General features: G+C 43.2%; 1 protein-coding gene across 3 annotated transcripts in view; it reads left to right on the top strand.

The window, feature by feature from the left end:
- Window positions 1-20,932, top strand: part of LOC118361263 (semaphorin-3F-like) — a 114,298-nt gene that overhangs the window by 45,235 nt on the left and 48,131 nt on the right. For 2 of the 3 annotated variants that reach the window (XM_035741056.2, XM_035741057.2), the window contains exon 2: window positions 6,851-6,984. In XM_035741056.2, coding sequence (XP_035596949.1) covers window positions 6,851-6,984 — 134 coding nt within the window. Of the gene's footprint in view, window positions 1-6,503; window positions 6,607-6,850; window positions 6,985-20,932 lie in introns of those variants that run through there. The other variant, XM_035741058.2, reaches the window with a different exon arrangement.

Genomic DNA, 20,932 nt, shown 5'->3' with positions numbered 1-20,932 from the left:
TTCCTGCAGGTTCACGCTCTACAACATCCGGAGTATGACCTTTCCTCACACGGGAAGTGGTGCGGGTCCCAATCCAGGCACTTGTCATCTCCCGTCTGGACTACTGCAACTCACTGTTGGCTGGGCTCTATGCTTGTGCCATCAAACCCCTTCAACTTATCCAGAATTCTGCAGCCCGCCTGGTGTTCAACCTTGCTAAGTTCTCCCATGTCACCCCGCTCCGCCGCACATGACATTGGTCTCTAGTGGAAGCTCGCATCATCTTCAAGACCCTCGTGCTTGCTTACGGAGCAGGAAGGGGAACTGCCCCTCCTTATCTTCAGGCTATGCTCAAACCCTATATCCCAACCCAGTGCACTCCGTTCAGCCACCTTCTGGTATCTTGGGCCTCCAACCCCTATGGGAGGGCAGCTCCTGCTCAGCCCAGTAAAAGCTCCCCAATAGTGGAACAAGCTTTCCCCTGCAGTCAGGACAACAGAGTTCCTGCAAATCTTCCTGAAAATGTCTGAAACCCTACCTCTTTGAAGAGTATCTTAAATAATTTCTACAATGAACAGTGGATTTGGAAGGTATTTTGACTCCTTCCCTTTTTCCACATTTTGTTACGTTACAGTATTATTCTAAATTGGATTAAAAAAAAAAAAAATCCTCACCAATCTAGACACAATACCCCATAATGACAAAGTGAAAACAGGTTGAGAAAATGTTGCACATTTATTAAAAATACAAAACAGAAATACCTTATTTACATACGCTACTGGTCAAAAGTTTTAGAACACCTACTCATGCAAGTTTAAAAAAAAAAAATATTTCTACTATTTTCTACATTGTAGAATAATAGTGAAGTCATCAAAACTATGAAATAAAACATATGGAATCTTGTAGTAACCCAAAAAGTTTTAAACAAATCAAAATATATTTTATTTTTGTGATTCTTCAAAGTAGCCACCCTTTGCCTTGATGACAGCTTTGCACACTCTTCGCATTCTCTCAACCAGCTTCATGAGGTAGTCACCTGGAATGTATTTCAATTAACAGGTATGCCTTGTTAAAAGTTAATCTGTGGAATTTCTTTCCTTCTTAATGTGTTTGAGCCAATGAGTTGTGTTGTGACAAGGTAGGGAGATATACAGAATATAGCCCTATTTTGGTAAAAGACCAAGTCCATATTATGGCAAGAACAGCTCAAATAAGCAACAAGAAACAACAGTGTTGTGACAAGGTAGGGGAGATATACATAAGATAGCCCTATTTGATAAAATACCAAGTCCATATTACGGCAAAAACAGCTCAAATAAGCAAAGAGAAATGACAGTCCATCATTACTTTAAAACATTAAGGTCAGTCAAGCGCTTTGACCATCAAAAAACATCAAGCACTATGATGGACTGCCACAGCAATGGAAGACCCAGAGTTACAGTACCTCTGCTGCAGAGGATAAATTAATTAGAGTTACGAGCCTCAGAAATTGCAGCCCAAATAAATGCTTAGTAACAGACACATCTCAACATCAACTGCTCAGAGGAGACTGTGTGAATCAGGCCTTCATTGTCAAATTGCTTTAAAGAAACCACTACTAAAGAACACCAATAAGAGACTTGCTTGGGCCAAGAAAAACATGAGCTATGGACATTAGACCGGTGGAAATTGAGACTGTCATTTGTTTTCCAACAGGACAATCAAACAACACACCTCTAGTGCTATTTTACCAAGGACAGTGATGGAGTGCTGCATCAGATGACCTGGCCTCCACAATCTCCCCACCTCAACCAAATTGAGATGGTTTGGGATGAGTCAGACCACAGAGTGAAGGAAAAGCAGTCAACTCCTTCAAGACTGTTGGAAACGCATTCCAGGTGAAGCTGGTTGAGAGAATACCAAGAGTGTGCAAAGCTGCCGTCAAAGCAAAGGGTGCCTATTTGAAGAAGGTCAAATATAAAATATATTTTGATTTGTATAACACTTTTTTGGTTACTCCATGTGTTATTTCATAGTTTTGATGTCTCCACTGTTATTCTACAATGTAGAAAATAGGAAAAATAAAGATAACACTTGAATGAGTAGGTGTTCTAAAACTTTTGACCGTTAGTGTAAGTATTCAGACCCTATTTTTTAGGGTGGTGCATGTCAGAGCAAAAACCAAGCCATGAGGTCATTAGGAATTGTCCATAGAGCTCCATAGAGGTTTGGCTTTTCATTATGGAGTATTGTGTGTAGATTGTTAAGGGGAAAAAACTACAGTTGAAGTCGGGAGTTTACATATACTTAGGTTGGTGTCATTAAAACTTGTTTTTCAACCACTCCACAAACTTCTTGCGAACAAACTATAGTTTTGACATGTCGGTTAGGACATCTACTTTGTGATGACACAAGTAATTTTTCCAACAATTGTTTACAGGCAATTTATTTCACTCATCATTCACTATATCACAATTCCAGTGGGGCAGAAGTTTACATACCCTAAGTTGACTGTGCCTTTAAACAGCTTGGAAAATTACAGAAAATTATAATTTGTTCAAACAACAGTACGCAAGTATAACACCATGGGACCACGCAGCCGTCATACCACTCAGGAAGGAGACGCGTTTTGTCTCCTAGAGGTGAACGTACTTTGGTGCAAAAAGTGCAAATCAATCCCAGAACAACAGCAAAGGACCTTGTGCAGATGAAAGGCAGCTCAGCAAGGAAGAAGCCACTGCTCCAAAACCGCCATAAAAAGCCAGACTAGTTTGGAACTGCACATGGGGACAAAGATCGTACTTTTTGGAGAAAATCCTCTGGTCTGATGAAACAAAAATAGAACTGTTTGACAATTATGACCATAGTTATGTTTGGAGGAAAAAGGGGGAGAGGCTTGCAAGCCGAAGAACACCATTCCAACTTTGAAGCACGGGGGTGGCAGCATCATGTTGTGGGGTTGTTTTGCTGCAGGAGGGACTGGTGCACTTCACAAAATAGATGGCATCATCAGAAGGAAAACTATGTGGATATATGGAAGCAACATCTCAAGACATCAGTTAAAGCTTGGTCGCAAATGGGTCTTCCAAATGAACAATGACCCCAAGCATACTTCCAAAGGTGTGGCAAAATGGCTTAAGGACAACAAAGTCAAGGTATTGGAGTGGCTATCACAAAGCCCTGACCTCAATTCTATAGAAAATGTATGGGCAGAACTGAAAAAGTGTGTGCGAGCAAGGAGGCCTACAAACCTGACTCAGTTACACAAGCTCTGTCAGGAGGAAATGGGCCAAAATTCACCTAAATTATTGTGGGAATCTTGTGGAATGCTACCCGAAACGTTTGACCCAAGTTAAACAATTTAAAGGAAATGCTACCAAATACTAATTGAGTTTATGTAAACTTCTGACCCACCGGGAATGTGATGAAAGAAATAAAAGCTTAAATAAATCATTCTCTCCACTATTATTCTAACATTTCACATTCTTAAAATAAAGTGGTGATCAGACAGGGAATTTTTACTAGGATTAAATGTTAGGAATTGTGAAAGACTTGGCTACAAATTTGGCTAAGGTGTATGTAAACTTCCGACTTCAACTGTACGTAAATAAGATATTTCTGTTTTTCATTTTTAATACATTTACAAAAAATATATATTTTCGCTTTGACATTATGGGGTATTGTGTGGAGATTGATAAAGATTTTTTTTTAAATTTAGAGTAAGAATGTAACTTAACAAAATGTAGAAAAACTGAAGGAGTCTGAATACTTTCCGATTGCACTGTAAGCATGTTGACAGAGAAAAGCAATATCATCATTGAAGGTAACAGCTCAGACCCACCGTGTCAACGAACGGCTAAAAGCAGCAAGTGGCCATGTTGTGTAAGTGATCACCTGCTGGGTGACTACGAACGGTGGCTGTTTGCGACGATTCAACATCTGGTCAGAGGTGATTGGACTGCCACCCGCTTCTTTAAACCGTTTCTATTGTGCATCTTTGTATTGTGTCTGAGCTGTTTATGTTACAGTTATGATAACCCGTCATTAACCTTGGGTATATGTGGGGAAATAAAGTACAGCACCCAAACCCTAACTTAAACAGACATGATTTACATTTGATTTTGAGGCCTAGTGAGTGAGTGTGTGTGTGATCCTTATTGGTGGTTCTCGTGCTTTTAGACAGTCTCTTACTAAAAGAGTTTCACATTTAGAGCAAGACAATGTGGCAGGGATTTGTATTAGCTGCCAGGATTTGGCTGCAGTGTTTAAGAACTCTGTCTCGGAGTGCTCACTTTCCTCATCTCTTTAGGAGCATGTCACTCATGGGTAAGTTCTAGTTGCCCCACTTTCACAGTCTTTTTTACTCCACCACTGTCCCAGTGTCAGGGGAAGGGCACACAGGTCAATAGAGACATCCACTTTGTGCTGCTCCCTGGCTGTCTGATAGCCAATCTATTTTATAAGAACCCAATCACAGGAACAATACATTTCCCTAAATGGAATCATGTGAACCAGGTTGAGTTTTCTGTCTCACTGGTTTTTCTGTATTGTTGTCATTGATTGGCATCATATTTATCTGGGTATCCGTGTTGTAAAGAAGCCCCTGAATGGGAATGACTTGATAAGGCTTTCTACAAAGTTGAACAATTCAATGATTGTTTAAGTGGTCTATTCTCACTATGTTAAAGGGGGGCTGAACTTCCTGATTTGGCCACTGTTTCAATTCCCCTCATTATCTTTTTTCTATTCCCCTCATTAGGAATTGATACAGAAAGCGATTTGGGTTCTGGAGGTGTACTTTGATGTGGGTGTCTCTTGTGTGCGTTCAAATGTGGGAAGCTTTTTTTCTTTCACTCTGCCAAAACAGTACACAGTTACACTCACTCACCCTTATAGATAAGTTGAAACAGTCTAATGAGGTCTTGTGTCTTAAAGTAACCTAGACTAGCTAGCAAGCTAACCAATTTCCTTCAGCCTGCCAATGTGCTACTGTGGCAAAGTTGGTTTGACCTTGTATAGCCTATCTGTGGGGCTAGTTAGGGACCTTCAATAACTTACACAATGTAAATTGGACAATATTTTCATATTGCACACCTTTTAGTTGTCTCATTAAACGCTTTCAATATTTGTATTTGAATTTCTACAATTTATAGTTGGTTTGAGTCATTGAAATTTGGAGCTTTCGACATTTTAAAATATTGTCCCATGTACATTGTGTAATTTATTGATGATCCCTAACACAGTAGGCTGCTCGGGGGAGGAAGGCTCATAACAATGGCTCAAATGGAGTGAATTGAATGGTATCAACCACATGGAAACCATGTGTTTGATGAATTCGATACCATTCCATTGGTTCTGTTCTATTACTATGAGCCCGTCCTCCCCAATTAAGGTGCCACCAACCTCCCGTTGTCCCTAACTTGCCCAATAGGAATATCGAATGTCAAACCAAATTGACCACGGGCATTACGATTATGTCTTGTGTAGCTGCGCTCTGAATTGATGATTACTTGGGTGCTGCTGTAGCTGATGTGAAATGGCTAGCTAGTTAGCAGTGGTGCGCGCTAGTGGCGTTTCAATCGGTGACAGGGGACCAACATAAAGTAAACTGTTACATTGCCAGCTGGGGGGGGCATGTGGGCAGGGTTGAAATAAACCCAACACGGAGAAAACTGTCACGGTACCCTTCGTTTCGTAACATACCATTTTTCTTAATTATCTTGCAAGTCTCAGTTTTGGATGAGACTGACTTTTTGACCGAAATTATCCTATTTACACTTTGTAGTCAATTTTGACACTAGAGTAAATGTTTTTGACTCATATGATGCCACATAGGCTGTTTTCAAAAGAAGAAGTTGCTTATTCCTGTACGTTCAGTTGCTCTTTAAATAGGATAGCTTTCTTAGGGCGGGTTTCCCAGACACAGTATTAGGCCTTGTCCTGGACAAAAAAAAAAACATTCTCAACGAGGAATCTTCACTGACTGTGCTTTTTAGTCCAGGTCTTAGCTAAATGTGTGTCAGCGAAACCGGCACTTAATGTTTACCAGTTCCCAATATTTCTGCATCAGATGGTAGTTGTAAGTGCACTCTTTTTTTCTTGTCTTGTTATTGATAGTGTTCATGGAATAGAATTTGTAGCTATTGACATGCTAATGATATATCTCAGTAATGAGGACATTTTAGTCTTAACTCTGAAAGCTTCAATGCTCACTGACCTGCAAACAGATTATTATCAGGGTCAAGGCTTTTGAGTGGGTGATTTCAATGTGAATGGGACATTTTTAGAGGACTGGAAGTTATTTTTAACTTCTCAAAACTACACTTTTCTGTGCAAGGGATATTTCAGTGGTTGTGGAGGTAGAGATCTTTACGGATCCACCTGTACCCGAATAACCAGGTATGTGTCATTTTAACTGTGCCCATACTGATCCGAACCAGACTGCTGCAGTAGAGAGAGAGAGAGATTGTATAATCGCTCACACTCACAGTAGCCTACAACACAGCACGGCCCCTGCTAGAGCGTCACCTCTCTCTACCTCCTGTCCCTCATGCTTTATCACCTCTGGTTAGTAAAGTAACAAATAAATTGCCCTTGCTGCTGCTTCCGTCACTCGGCTCTGATTGGAAAGGGTCTGGATCCGACAAGGTCTGTACGGAATGGGTCTAGTTGTCCTAGGGTCCGTTTGGAACTGGTCTGTATGTTTAAAAAATGTATTGATGTGTATCGGGTCCAGATGTAAAAAAAAGACCTTGGTCCATTTTGGAATGGCTCTAGCTTTTTGTACTCGTGAAGGCCTCTATGTCGAAGTCTCTCTAAATGGTTGCAATGATTTGACGGTTTTAAGTGATGTTCAGTTAATCTGTGCGGCTTTTACCTTTCCCCTTTGTAGGACTCCAAAGGTTAACACTGCTGTCATTGCTATGGAGACCACCCAAGCCCTCCTCCTCTTTCTACTGAGTTTATGTGTCTACAGTTGCCATGCCAATGCACGGACTGCTCCCAGAGTGCATTTGTCATACAAAGGTGAGCCTTACCTTACTAATTTTATGTGAGTGTTCAACAGCAACTTAAGACAATTACAGTCGGTGTATTTAACTATGAATGCCCTTTCAGTGTATTTAACTATGAATGCCCTTTCAGTGTATTTAACTATGAATGCCCTTTCAGTGTATTTAACTATGAATGCCCTCTTTCAATTTTAGTTTTATGTGAGACTTCAGAGCTGGGGTCTTGAGAGCGACATGTCTTCCAATAAAATACTTCAATTTCACTTTATTCACCAAAAAATAATTATAAAATGAAAGCAAGCACCGTTTGAACACAATGTAATTTAGAACTCCAAACGTTGACGTGCACTGTTGCCCAAAAGCAAAAGGATACCTTTCTTCGATATTGACAATAAAGGCTCTTTCTCATATATACTACCGGTCAGACGTTTTAGAACACCTACTCATTCAAGGGCTTTTCTTTATTTGTACTATTTTCTACATTGTAGAATAATAGGAAAGACATCAAAACTATGAAATGACACATGGAATCATGTAGTAAACCAAAAAGTGTTAAACAAATCAAATCAAATTCAAATGCAGTTGCAAAAACCATCAAGCGCTATGATGAAACTGGCACTCATGAGGACCGCCACAGGAATGGAAGACCCAGAGTTACCTTTGCTGCAGAGGATAAGTTCATTAGAGTTACCAGCCTCAGAAATTGCAGCCCAAATAAATGCTTCATAGAGTTCAAGTAACAGACACATCTCAACATCAACTATTCAGAGGAGAATCAGGACTTCATGGTCGAATTGCTGCAAAGAAACCACTACTAAAGGACACCAACAATAAGAAGAGACTTGCTTGGGGCAAAAAATCTGTCCTTTGGTCTGATGAGTCCAAATTTGCGATTTTTGTTTCCAACCTCTGTGTCTTTGCGAGACACGGTGTGGGTGAACGGATAATCTCCGCATGTGTATTTCCCACCGTAAAGCATGGAGGAGGAGGAGGAGGTGTTATGGTGTTAGGGGTGCTTTGCTGGTGACACTGCCTGTGATTTATTTAGATTCCAAGGCACACTTAACCAGCATAGCTACCACAGCATTCTGCAGCAATACGCCGTCCCATCTGGTTTGGGCTTAGTGGGACTATCATTTGTTTTTCAACAGGACAATGACCCAACACAACTGCAGGCTGTGTAAGGGCTATTTTACCAAGAAGGAGAGTGATGGAGTGCTGCATCAGATGACCTGGCCTCCACAATCCCCCTAACTCAACCAAATTGAGATGGTTTGGGATGAGTCGGACAGCAGGAAAAGCAGCCAACAAGTGCTCAGCATATGTGGGAACTCCTTCAAGACTGTTGGAAAAGCATTCCAGGTGAAGATGGTTGAGAGAATGCCAAGAGTGTGCAAAGCTGTCATCAAGGCAAAGGGTGGCTATTTGAAGAATCTCAAATATAAAATATATTTGGATTTGTTTAATACTTTTTTTTGGTTACTACATGATTCCATATGTGTTATTTCATAGTTTTGATGTCTTCACTATTATTCTAAAATGTAGAACATAGTAAATATCAAGAAAAACCCTTAGTAGTTGTTCTAAAACTTTTGAACGGAAGTGTATATGTATATATATTTTGTTTGTTTCTTTATCTGAACATATCACTCTTCCTTCCTGATGATGTCTCTGTGGAGCTATGTGTGCATGTGTGTGTGCCTGCGTCTCACTCTGAATTCGCTATATGTGATACAAAGGGACACACCTTGCTACCCTCTGTGCAGGGGAGGGGATACAGGATCTGTTGGCCCTCTACCAGGGCAGAGGGGGACACTGGTGGTGCCCACATCTCAGGAGGTCTAAGCTCACCATGGAACGCTAGAACCACACAGAATGGAGGGGTGAGGAAGGAAGAGGAGAAATCTGGTGAAGATGGAAAAGGAAAGAGATAGTGAAAATACAGCCATGGAGAGATTAAAATATAGGCTAGAGGGAAAGGGAGCAATATGTACATTTTGTGGTTATGTAGAGAGCGAGAGATAGTGTGAGGAAGAGAAAGAGTGGTGAGAATGAGAAATGGAGACAGACATGGGTGTGGGTATTGAGGGAGGGAAGAGGAGAGGTGTCACTGTGAAGGAGAGAGCGGTGACAGGATGGTGGGCTGTCCTGGGTTATGTGTGCGTAGGTGACAGTGAAACAGATTCCTCTTCGGAGAGACAGTCTGTCAGAAATAGCCTGCCATTGTTGCTATGTTTAGCTCAGTAAACGCACAGGGAAACCCCCTGAAGAATGCGAGGGCCCAGCTCCAACGACCTGCTTCAACATGCAAGACAGACATGTCTGTTATGCAGAGTGGGGCCTGTCTTCTTGTTCCAGACACACTCTATCAAAGCAGACTGCAGAAGCTACTGCCGTCTCAGTTGGTTTATCCTGCACTGTGTCTGAATCAGTTTAATGACTGTGTAGTGGCACAATAAAATTCAAACCCATGATCATGTTCTGAAAACTTGTATTACAGGCAGAGAAGATAAAAACCTCACACACAGAAAATCATTGAATAATTGGAAGGATGCATCAAATGTTTGTCCAAATTTTAAAGTGCAAATATCCATTTGGAAAACAACCTTTTGTCCGGCAATATTGTCCCATATCTCCTTAAACCCCTTTACCAACTTGTCTGGTCCACTCTTTGTCCTCCCATTCTGCCTCTGTTGAAACAGAAGCACTAGCAGCATACTTACTCTCTTCTTCATCCTTGGTGTTTGATGGTTTTTCCATCGATCTCTAACACAGACCAGGCTATTTGCAATAGCAGGAACTAAGGAACTTTCCCAGATTTCTCAACCACCTCTGGAGTGACAATGACACATGACACTTCTCCACAAATGTGAGTAATACTTTAATTGGGAAATAATAACAACCACTGTGTCAATTAGTGTAAAACGCACCGAGATCTGGGAAGAGGATTTAGCCCTTTGACACGTGTCAAACACTTTCTAAAAATCTAAAGTAATCCGATGATGGGTAGCGAGCCACCATGTTTTTTTTTTTGCGTCAATCAAAGATAATAAGAGGAGATGAGTTTGGTCTGTTTGCAGTATACATGTTGAAGGGGGTGTGTCTTCTATCATCATTCACTTCCATTCATTCACTTGCGGAAGTTTACTCGAAACATGAGTGAGCCATCCCTTCACCTCATTTTGTAATAACATCTTTGGTCTGACAGACTTTTACGTGACACCCATAATGCATTGTATAATGTCAACAAACATGGCACCACACATAGCTGCCAAATAGCTTAGCATTAGCTCATCATAATCAGTACAACCTTCAAAAAAGCATTTTACACCCATCATATGTGTCCATTACAATCTAGTGTAATTTTTCCACACTGAATTCTCATAAGTTGCCATCCAAAAAAGCAATTGTCCAACAACTATGCTTCAAATGTTGATTTTATACATTGTGACAACAAGGACACATCATGAGAATGGCAGCAAGTGTTCAGATAAGCATGAGACTCCTTTTTTTCACCCTATTTGTTCAAAATTGGTTATCGGTGGAATTATCGTTCGATACCGATGTAGCAGGAAAAGGACAATATCAGACGATAAAATCGGCAAACCGATATCGGCCCGGGCTCTAATCCGATGATATCACTTCAGAAAGAGTAACATCAATCCTATGATATCACTTCAGAAAGAGTAACATCAACCCTATGATATCACTTCAGAAAGAGTAACATCAATCCTATGATATCACTCCAGAAAGAGTAACATCAACCCTATGATATCACTCCAGAAAGAGTAACATCAACCCTATGATATCACTCCAGAAAGAGTAACATCAACCCTATGATATCACTTCAGAAAGAGTAACATCAATCCTATGATATCACTCCAGAAAGAGTAACATCAACCCTATGATATCACTTCAGAAAGAGTAACATCAACCCTATGATATCACTCCAGAAAGAGTAACATCAACCCTATGATATCACTCCAGAAAAAGCTAAATCCAATAATTTCATAAAAAATATGAAATACTTTACACTTCCCTTTGCATAGTCGTTGCGTTTTCTAGCCTGGTAGCTAGCTGTGCTATTCCCACAACATTCTTGCAGAAAATCCATTATAAGATGATCATATCTTAGTGTAATGGGGTGTGTGGCTATAGGATAGATTACATTACAGTCAATTCTGCTTAATAAGATGTATATATAAAAGAACCAAATACATGTAGGGGCCAAAAAATGTGGGACAACTTAGCTTACTTTGCTTGTAGAAATGTAATTTGTCATAAGAATCAAAAAATGATTCAGTACGTATGTGATTCTTATTGTATTTACTAATCCCAGTTCAGGCTCTCGAGGAATGGATTACATTAGCTGGCTCCTCTGTTTTAAGAGTGGGCTTTTTATTATCAACTTAAATCTATAGCTTCAGTATAATGGCAATTTGCAGCCGGTGACCCTTGTGCAGTGTTTTGAGTTCAAGATATATTGTATGAGTTAATGCATTACACTATTTCTAGATGGAAAAGTATGCAAATGTCCCAAATAGTTATATTCGGTAATGCTCTATTTGGAAATAAAATGTTCATTGGAACATTGATGGATAGAAAGCCGGCAGACTCTCAAGGTCCATCGGCTGAGAACCAAGCATTGCCTGATTACATTTCTTTCCCTTGAATGTTTGTGGGACTCAGCCCAAATAAGTACTTGACCGGCCCAGCTTTGTAAAAAGTCAACCTCTTGAAGGACCCTTGTGGCAATAACAGTCTCTGTCTAAAGAGCTGGCCACCTGCCAGCATTTGGCTAACTGACATTAAAACAGTTCCAAGTGCTTCTAATGATTGAAAACTAAGGGACCCCTGTCAGGGGGGCCAGTGGTACGCTGTTGAGCCAGTCATTAGCAATAGGGAACACACCAGAAATCAGATAAAGAACGTTTCCACAAGGAGCCCCTATATGTCTGGAACCTGATAAGTGCCTAGTGGCCAGACTAGTACCAGGTATAGCATGAGACCCCTACGGATAGTCTAGATCAGTTATCTGGCATGTCCAAAAACATTATCTGTAAGACTCACTCACTCACTCACTCACTCACTCACTCACTCACTCACTCACTCACTCACTCACTCACTCACTCACTCACTCACTGACTCTTCGCTAGCTCTTAGGATTGTACCACCTATGGCTGTAAAGGTCATGAAATTTTGGATGATGGTAATTGGCCAGACAAAATATTTTGGGGGATGCACATTTTCTCCTTTCCTCCGCTCCTGACTGCATGTGCTGCCATATAAATAGAATGAATAGAACAGGCGACCCCATTCAAGTCAATGGTGGCATAATGGGTGGGGACTGGCAGCCATTGCGAGTGTATCCATAGGCGCAAAGCAGGAAGTAAGAGCAGGAAGTAAATGCAGTACGTACACGTACCCATCAGTATGTGATGTGATTTGTTGTGGATAAGAGCGTCTGCTAAATGACTTAAATGTAAATGTAAATGATTCAACTCAACTGGCATACAAAAATAAATTCCATTGTATTTTATTTTTTATCTTTATTTAACTAGGCAAGTCAGTTAAGAACTAATTCTTATTTTCAATGACGGCCTAGGAACAAGGGGTTAACTGCCTGTCCAGAGACAGAATGACAGATTTGTACCTTGTCAGCTCGGGGGTTTGAACTTGCAACCTTCTGGTTACTAGCCTCCTGGGAGGCTGCTGCCAGCGGGCACCTGACAGTATCCCTAATATCAGGTGAAGGATGCTGACGTATCTCGCCTTCCTCAAGCGGACGACCAGTTCGTCCACCCAGGGCATGGGGTTTGCGTCAACTTTACTGACCTCGTTCAGGCCCCGGAAGTCGTTGCAGACGGTTCCGTCCGGTTTCGGTACCGGTACTATAGGGCTAGACCACTCACTGTGGGACTCCTCCAGTACCCCTATCTCTAGCATTGTTGTCAATTCCCACTGGACCACCGCCCTCCAGGCTTCTGGTATGGCTGTTTACACACTTTTTCTGCTGGATGTGTGTGGAAATCTCGCTATGACCTCTGACAAAGCGTCAATACAGGACTGAAATCGAATCATACTACACCGGCCCCGACGCTCGTTGGTTGTGGTTGGGCTTGCAAACTATTACAGACCATGAAGGAAAGGACAGCCACGAGCTTCCCAGTAACACAAGCCTTCCAGACGAGTTAAATTACTTCTATGCTCGCTTCGAGCTGTTCTGTACGGCTGTGATTACGCTCTCCGTTGCCGATGTGAGTAAAACCTTTAAACAGGTCAACATTCACAAGGCCGCAGGACCAGACAGAAAACCAGAACGTGTACTCCGAGCATGCGCTGACCAACTGGCAAGTGTCTTCACTGACATTTTTAACCTCTCCCTGTCTGAGTCTGTAATACCAACATATTTCAAGCAGACCACCATAGTCCCTGTGCCCAAGAACACTAAGGTAACCTGCCCAAATGACTACCGATCCGTAGCACTCACGTCTGTAGCCATGAAGTGCTTTGAAAGGCTGGTCATGACTCACATCAACGCTATTATCCCAGAAACCCTAGACCCACTCTAATTTGCATACCGCCCCAACTGATCTACAGATTATGTCATCTACACATTGCCCTTTCACACTTGGACAAAAGGAACACCTATGTGAGAATGCTATTCATTGACTCCAGCTCAGCGTTCAACACCATAGTGCCCTCAAAGCACATCACCGTGTGGTGCCAGGACAGCGTCCTCTTCCTCAATGTGATCAAGACAAAGGAAATGATTGTGGACTACAGGAAAAGGAGGACCAAGCACGCCCCCATTCTCATCGAAGGGGCTGTAGTGGAGCAGGTTAACCTCACTACGGTAGGGGGCAGCATTTGGAATTTTGGATGATGTGTGCCCAAAGTAAACTGCCTGCTACTCGGGCCCAGAAGATACGATATGCATACGATATGCAAATTGGTAGATATGGATAGAAAACACTCTAAAGTTTCACAAACTGTTAGAATAATGTCTGTGAGTATAACATAACTGATATGGCAGGCTAAAACCTGAGGACAATCCATCCATGAAGTGCTTTTATTTTGAAATTGTGTTTTTCCATTGAAAGCCTATCCACCATACAAAGAATTATGACACAGTTCACGATCCCTATGGCTTCTTCTACATGTGGCCAGTCTTTAGGCAGTTGTTTCAGGCTTTTACTCTGAAAAATGAGGGAGAAACACTACGTTCAATGAGTGGACAGTGGAAATTTCCAGACAGCGCGTGACCGGGAGTGCGCATTTCTTGTTTTTCTTTTCTATTTCACAAAGCTTTTGTCCGGTTGAAATATGATCGATTATTTATGACAAAAACAACCTCCGGTTTGATTATAAATATCGTTTGACATGTTTATACAAACTTTTATGGTACTTTTTAGATTTTTTGTCAGTCTGTTGTGACCGCGCTTTGTTCCAATGGGTTACTGAACAAAACGCACCAACAAAACTGAGGTTTTTGAATATAAAGAGGGACTTTATCGAACAAAGCAAACATTTATTGTGTAACATGGAGTCTTGGGAGTGCAATCATATGAAGATCATCAAAGGTAAGTGATACATTTTAACGCTATTTCTGACTTTTGTTACTCCTCTTCTTGGCTGCTAACTATTTGTAATGATTTGTCTGCCGGGCGCTGTTCTCAGATAATCGCATGGTTTGCTTTCGCCGTAAAGTATTTTTGAAATCTGACACCGTGGTTGGTTAACAAGAAGTTAATCTTTAAAAATATATATAACACTTGTATGTTTCATGAATTGTTATAATGAGTATTTCTGTTTTTGAATTTGGCGCTCTGCAATTTCACTGGATGTTGGCCAGGTGGGACGGTAGCATCCCACACCCCCTAGAGAGGTTAAGGGCTTGTAAGTAAGCATTTCACTGTAAGGTGAAATGTATTTGGCGCATGTGACAAATACAATTTGATTTGATATAATGTTCCACGAGATCCTTTCCTCCCGGCTCCTCGGAGAACACGGCCGTATTCCACTGGACCAACTGGCTTGTCGTTTGGTCAGGCTTGGTTCTTCCCCCATGGAAACTTTGACAGAGGGTGGGTTCTGTTGTGGCCGGTTCCACGTTGCACACAGCACCTCTCGTGTGTGCCACCTCTTCACTAGATTCACATGGTAAAGCTGAAGAAGTTTTCTGCCCCGGTTGGCGGACACAATATTTGATGTCGCCTACCCACTCAACGATGTCGTAGGGCCTATACCATGTAGCCAGGTGTTTGCTCTCCATGGTGGGGATCAGCACCAGTACCTTTTTCATTGCACCTGGGCCATGTGCTCTCTCACCACTGGCCAAATCAACTTCATCCTCTCCCTCATCTTCTCCACGTTTTCCACCACGCTGTGAAGGGAGATCGGTTGGTTCTCCCAGACCTCTTTGGCTAGGTCCCGCAGTCTGTGGGGCCGACGGCCATTCAAGAGGGGGAGAACCCAGTGGACGCTTGGGGTACCTCAAACTCCGAGAACATCAGGTGCGGCAGCAGCTGGTCCCAGCTCCTCCCATCTCGCTCACTGACCTTTTTCAGCATCTGCTTTAGGGTCTTATTGAAGCGTTCAACTAGACCATCTGTTTGTGCATGGTACACACTGGTCCTCGCCTGTTTAATTTGTAAAAGATTGCAGGCACCGCTTTCTTTACATGAGACATGAATGGGGTGCCCTGCTCCGTCAAGATTTCCCGCGGGATACCCACCCGGCTGAATAGATGGAAGACCTCCAGTGCAATACTTTTTGCTGCCTCCGTGTGTAATGGGATCGCCTCCGAATTCCAGGTGGCGTAATCCACGATTACCAGAATGTATTGGTGTCCCCTCATGGTCTTCACCAACGGACCCACCAGATCCATCACCACCAGCTCAAACAGCATCCCTATAATGGGCAAGGGAACCAAAGGGTTTCTGTAATGTGCCCTCCGGGCTGTGATCTGGCACTCCAGGCAGGTACAACAGTAGTCCTCCACGGTGCTCTTGAATCCGGGCCAGTGGAACCGATTTCCTATCCGCTCCCTGGTTTTCTCCATCCCAGGTGTGCCCCGAGCAGGTGGGGGTGGGCGAGCTGCAAGACAGAACTAACATACTGAGTGGGTATGAGTAACAAATCTTTCGTCTCCCCATTGTGCTTTACTACCTGATACAACAAATTATGCTTGATGGCGAAGTATGGGTAGCGCCACTCACTTACCCCGGGTAACAGCGTGCTGTCCACCTTGATCACCTGGCTCCTCGCGTTCGGGAGGTTGGGGTCCTCTAACTGAGCCGTCCAAAACTGGCCTGTGAGGATTCCCATGTCAGACGGCCCGTCTGGTGCCTCCACCTCCATAAATGGGAGCCTGCGGTCCTCCACGGACGATGGCTCGCTTCCCGGCACAGGGTCGTCTCCCTCCTCCTGGTCCGACTTGGGCCCAGTGGACATCTCTCGCAGCGGGGCATGGGTTGCGCAGGTGACAGTCCATTTTCCTCTCCTTCCTACCTCGTGCGCGCACCTCCCCAGGTCCCTCCTCCACAGTGCCTAGAAGAGAGGGCAATCTCTACAGAGGAGAATGGGCACAGGCAGGTTAGCAATGGCCCCCACGCGCATCTGGCACTCCCCCTTGGGGTGGTTATCCACACCGGCATGGTTGGGAACCGCTTTCTGTCCCCAGGATACCATCCCCCAGTTCGTCTTTCCCCTCTTGTGTGAGCCACTGCAGTTAGGCCAGGGTCAGAGCACTGGTGTCGACACCATCAATTCGTACTGGGACCATCGAAGGGGCCATCTCGGTGTGCGCCGGCTCACCGCACTCATAGCAGCTCCTCTGATCTGGGTCTAGCAGCGGACATCATCATCGGTTCGGGTCGCCCTCCTGCTTCACGGCTGGTTCCGTCCGGGCCCCCTTCAGTCCCTCACCTCTCTCAGTGCATTTCTTCCCCCTCTACGCGTCCGTTCTCTCTGCCCAGGCCCCTTTCAGCAGATGCTGGGTGTTCTGGTGGGTTTCCACCATGGTCAGCAAATCCTCCAGGCTTTGGGGGCTCTGCATGCTTGCCGCCTTCTTCATCTCATAGGGGAGGGCCCGAAGGTACCGTTCCAGGACGACCTTATCGATTATCAGGAGGGACATTACGTCAGTCAGTAGCCAGCCCTTGGTAAGGCGCACCAGGTCGCTAATCTGAGCGCGGGGAGAGATGGTGGAGTCAAAGGCCCAGTTGTGGACCAGTTGTGCATGGCGTGCGAGGCTGAATCCATAATGGCTCAGGATCTCACATTGAGTACCTCATAATTTGCTGCCTGGTCAGCGTTCAAGTGAAAGTAGGCTTTCTGGGCCTTCCCGGAGAGGTAGGGTGCCAAAAGGCTGGCCCACTTGGGCTTGGGCCATCCTTCCCTCTGCGCTGTCTTCTTGAAGGTGCACAAATAGGTATCCACATCATCTTACTCCATTAGCTTGACCAGGAACTGATTCGGGCTAGACTCCTAAGCCATACCACCTTTCAACTGGGCTACCTCTGTTACCAGTCTGAGCTTTTGTTGGCACTGCTCCTCCAGCGCATGCTCCTGGAGAGCCTGCAGCTTCTGCTGGCTGATGATAAACTGAGCCACCAGTTCCTCCATGGTAATCTCTGTACGCTTGACCCCTCAGCACCCAAAGCTACTGAGTTGCCCATATTCTCCACCATATGTGGTAAACCATGGGGTGTAGGGTTGAGCGCACAGAGATGGACACAGAGACAGGAAGGTTCTAGTCAGAAAACACAACTTTACTTGGCAACAAAAATAAACATAACAACAAAATAACTTAAGGTTGGCTCGGTAATTCTTCTCATTTAGGCTCCGTGTCTCCGGGAGCTTCATTCCCCTCTGTAGGCTCACTCTTTGCCTCTCTCTCTTTCTCCCTTGCGGTGTGCCATAGTGCTCCCTTTATGTGGCTTACACGGCTGGTTGGCAGTCTCCCCTAATTACCCCTACTTGGTGCCATCAGCGTCGGGTTGCCCAGCCCGGGTACCAGCCCGGGTACTCCCAGCAGAGGGTGCCAACTTTGCAGCACGTACCTTCTTGTCACCAATCCCTGGGGTAGATCTCCAGGGATACCGCAACATTTATTCCATTTTCATGATGGCCAGGTTCCAGGCTTATGTGGTATTGAGTCCCAAGTTGTGTAGGTCGTCCTCCAACTGGTTGGATCACCTGGCTCGTGTCTTCCTCTTGAGTGTGGACAGTTGGGAGATGGCTCATGATCTCAAGGGTAAGATGTAAAATGTCCATGAGCTCGGCCAAGATTGCTATGTCGTCCGAATAGTCCAGTTCAAAGAAGCTGAGGCTCCCATAGCCGGTCCCACATTATACTTTGGGCGACAGTCCTTAGGTGAGACCTCTATGGATGATCCAAAAAAGGTTAAAAAAATTATCTTCATTAAAATTCTCATTCTAAATTCTAATTAAATAATACACTTGGAAAAACTCATCAGATTGATTAAGTTGTTTCCATGGGAATGAGAACACACACTTCTGGCAAACTTTATTATAAGCAAGAAAGTTAACAATAACAATAGCCATTTAGGTCTTCATTGGATATAGAGCAGAGGTGGGACCAAGTCATTGTTTTACAAGTCACAATTAAGTCTCAAGTCTTAGCACTCAAGTCCCAAGGCAAGATAGGCAAGTCCGAGTCAAGTCTCAAGTCAAGACCATCAAGTCTCAAGTCCTAAACGTTGAGTTTCGAGTCCTAAACAAGTCAAATATAAGCAAAAAGAAACTCATGAAACAAGTTACACACACTCATAAACACACAACCTCGTGTGATGGATAGCTGTCGGTTATAGTAGCCACAATTTAGCCACGATTTACCTTTCTTTGTGCAGCTTCAAATGTCGAACAAAGTTGGAAATTGTTGCGCCTCCTTCTGTAATTTTCTTCCCGCATGTTTTGCAAGTTGCAATCCGTTTTTTGTTGATACAGTGTTGTTTTTATATCTGAAAATAATAATTTGGGGTATCATCATTCCAAGGGCTCCATCTGAATTCACCCACCGACGTTCCTCTGCACTGCCACGCACAATTTGATTGGCTGCTGTCCGATTCAAACTGTAATCCGTAAATGAAGAGTTGATGCCGCTGCACACTTTTTTTAATAGCATCATTTTTTATATTTGGGCTTGGGGAGGGTATCAAGTCAAGTCACGAGTCATTGGTGTTAAAGTCAAAGTCCAGTTGCCATTTCATCATATTTGTGACTCGAGTCTGACTCTAGTCCAAGTCATGTGACTCGAGTCCACATCTCTGGTATAGAGCCTACTAAACTACTGCAAAGTTTGATTGTTAGCTTTTTTATACAAAGTTGTCTGTCAATCTACCTAGATTCCAATAATAGGTAACATAATGTGGTTACCTAATGGCTGTAATATTAGAGAATTTGACATTACTTCTGTAAGTGCAAATACAGTACAGTGAAAAAGTATTTGCCCCCTCTGATTTTCTCTATTTTTACAAATAACGAAAAAATGGATACTTATTTTATTTATTTAATTAACAAAGTTATGCAACATCCAATTCTGTGTGAAAAAGTAATTACCCCCTTACACTCAACTGGTTGTCACCTTTAGCTGCAACGACTGCAACCAAATGCTTCCTGTAGTTGTTGATCAGTCTCTAATGTCGCTGTGGAGGAATTTTGGTCCGGTCCTGCATGCAGAACTGCTTTAACTCAGCAACTTTTGTGGGTTTTCAAGCATGAACTGCTCGTGTCAAGTCCTGCCACTACATCTCAATTTGGATTAGGTCTGGACTTTGACTAGGCCATTCCAAAATGTCAAATGTTTTGCTTTTTATCCATTTTCATGTAGCATTGATTGTGTGTTTTGGATCATTGTCTTGCTGCATGACCCAGCTGCGCTTCAGCTTCAGCTCACAGACGGATGGCCTGACATTCTCCTGTAGAATTCTCTGATACAGAGCAAAATTCATGGTTCCTTCTATTAAGGCACGTCGTCCAGGTCCTGAGGCAGCAGAGCATCCCCAAACCATCACACTACCACCACTATGCTTGACTGTTGGTATGAGGTTCTTACTGTGGAATGCGGGGCTTGGTTTTCACCGGGCATAATGGGACCCATGTCATCCAAAAAGTTGACTCAAGTTTGCCAAAAAGCCCCTGGTAGCGCCTGGGTGATTATCAAGGCTCTTGGAAGAATGTTCTATGGACAGGTGATTCAAAGGTATAACTTTTTGGACTACAGGAAGTGTTTGGTTGGAGTCATTGCAGCTAAGGGTGACACAACCAGTTATTGAGAGTAAAGGGGGCAATTACTTTTTCACACAAGGGGATTGGGTGTTGCATAACTTTGTTTATTAAATAAATGACACGTATGTAGTTGTTGTGTTATTTGTTCACTCAGGTTCCCTTTATCTAATATTAGGTTGAAGATCTGATAACATTCAGTATAAAAAAATATGCAAAAGCAGAGAACTTGAAAGGGGGGAAATAATCTTTCAAGGCACTGTTGATGACTAGGATGGGCACCATGGGCCGAGTTTAATTAACTGTATTTGTGGGCAGTCCTGATTCTTATAGCACCCCTTAGTTAATGTTCCAAGTGGAAAATGTGACCATGTTTTGTGCCTCACTAATAAATTATATTTACAAGACTATCTGGTAGCTTTTCTGGCCATGGCACAGTGACACACAAACAGCCATTGCAGCCAAATGAACAAGAACAAACTAAACTAGATTCCACTGTGGTAAAGAAGGAATTCCCCCCCCAAATATCGCTCTGTCTCCCTCCAGTGCAGCTCTAACAGGGTTTGCGGCTAAGGGGGTGTTATTATTGTCAGGATGAGCCCAGAGGTGATATGAAGTTTATTATTAACAGAATGATAATTACATAGGACAACCTAACATACAGTATGCTGACTGACTTGCCCAAACTACCTCTTAACATAATCACCACTCTG

The sequence above is a fragment of the Oncorhynchus keta genome, chromosome 28 (assembly GCF_023373465.1).
Source record: "Oncorhynchus keta strain PuntledgeMale-10-30-2019 chromosome 28, Oket_V2, whole genome shotgun sequence".
Taxonomy (NCBI): domain Eukaryota; kingdom Metazoa; phylum Chordata; class Actinopteri; order Salmoniformes; family Salmonidae; genus Oncorhynchus; species Oncorhynchus keta.
The sequence above is the reverse complement of the archived record's forward strand: the minus strand, read 5'-3'. Positions and strand labels throughout refer to the sequence as shown.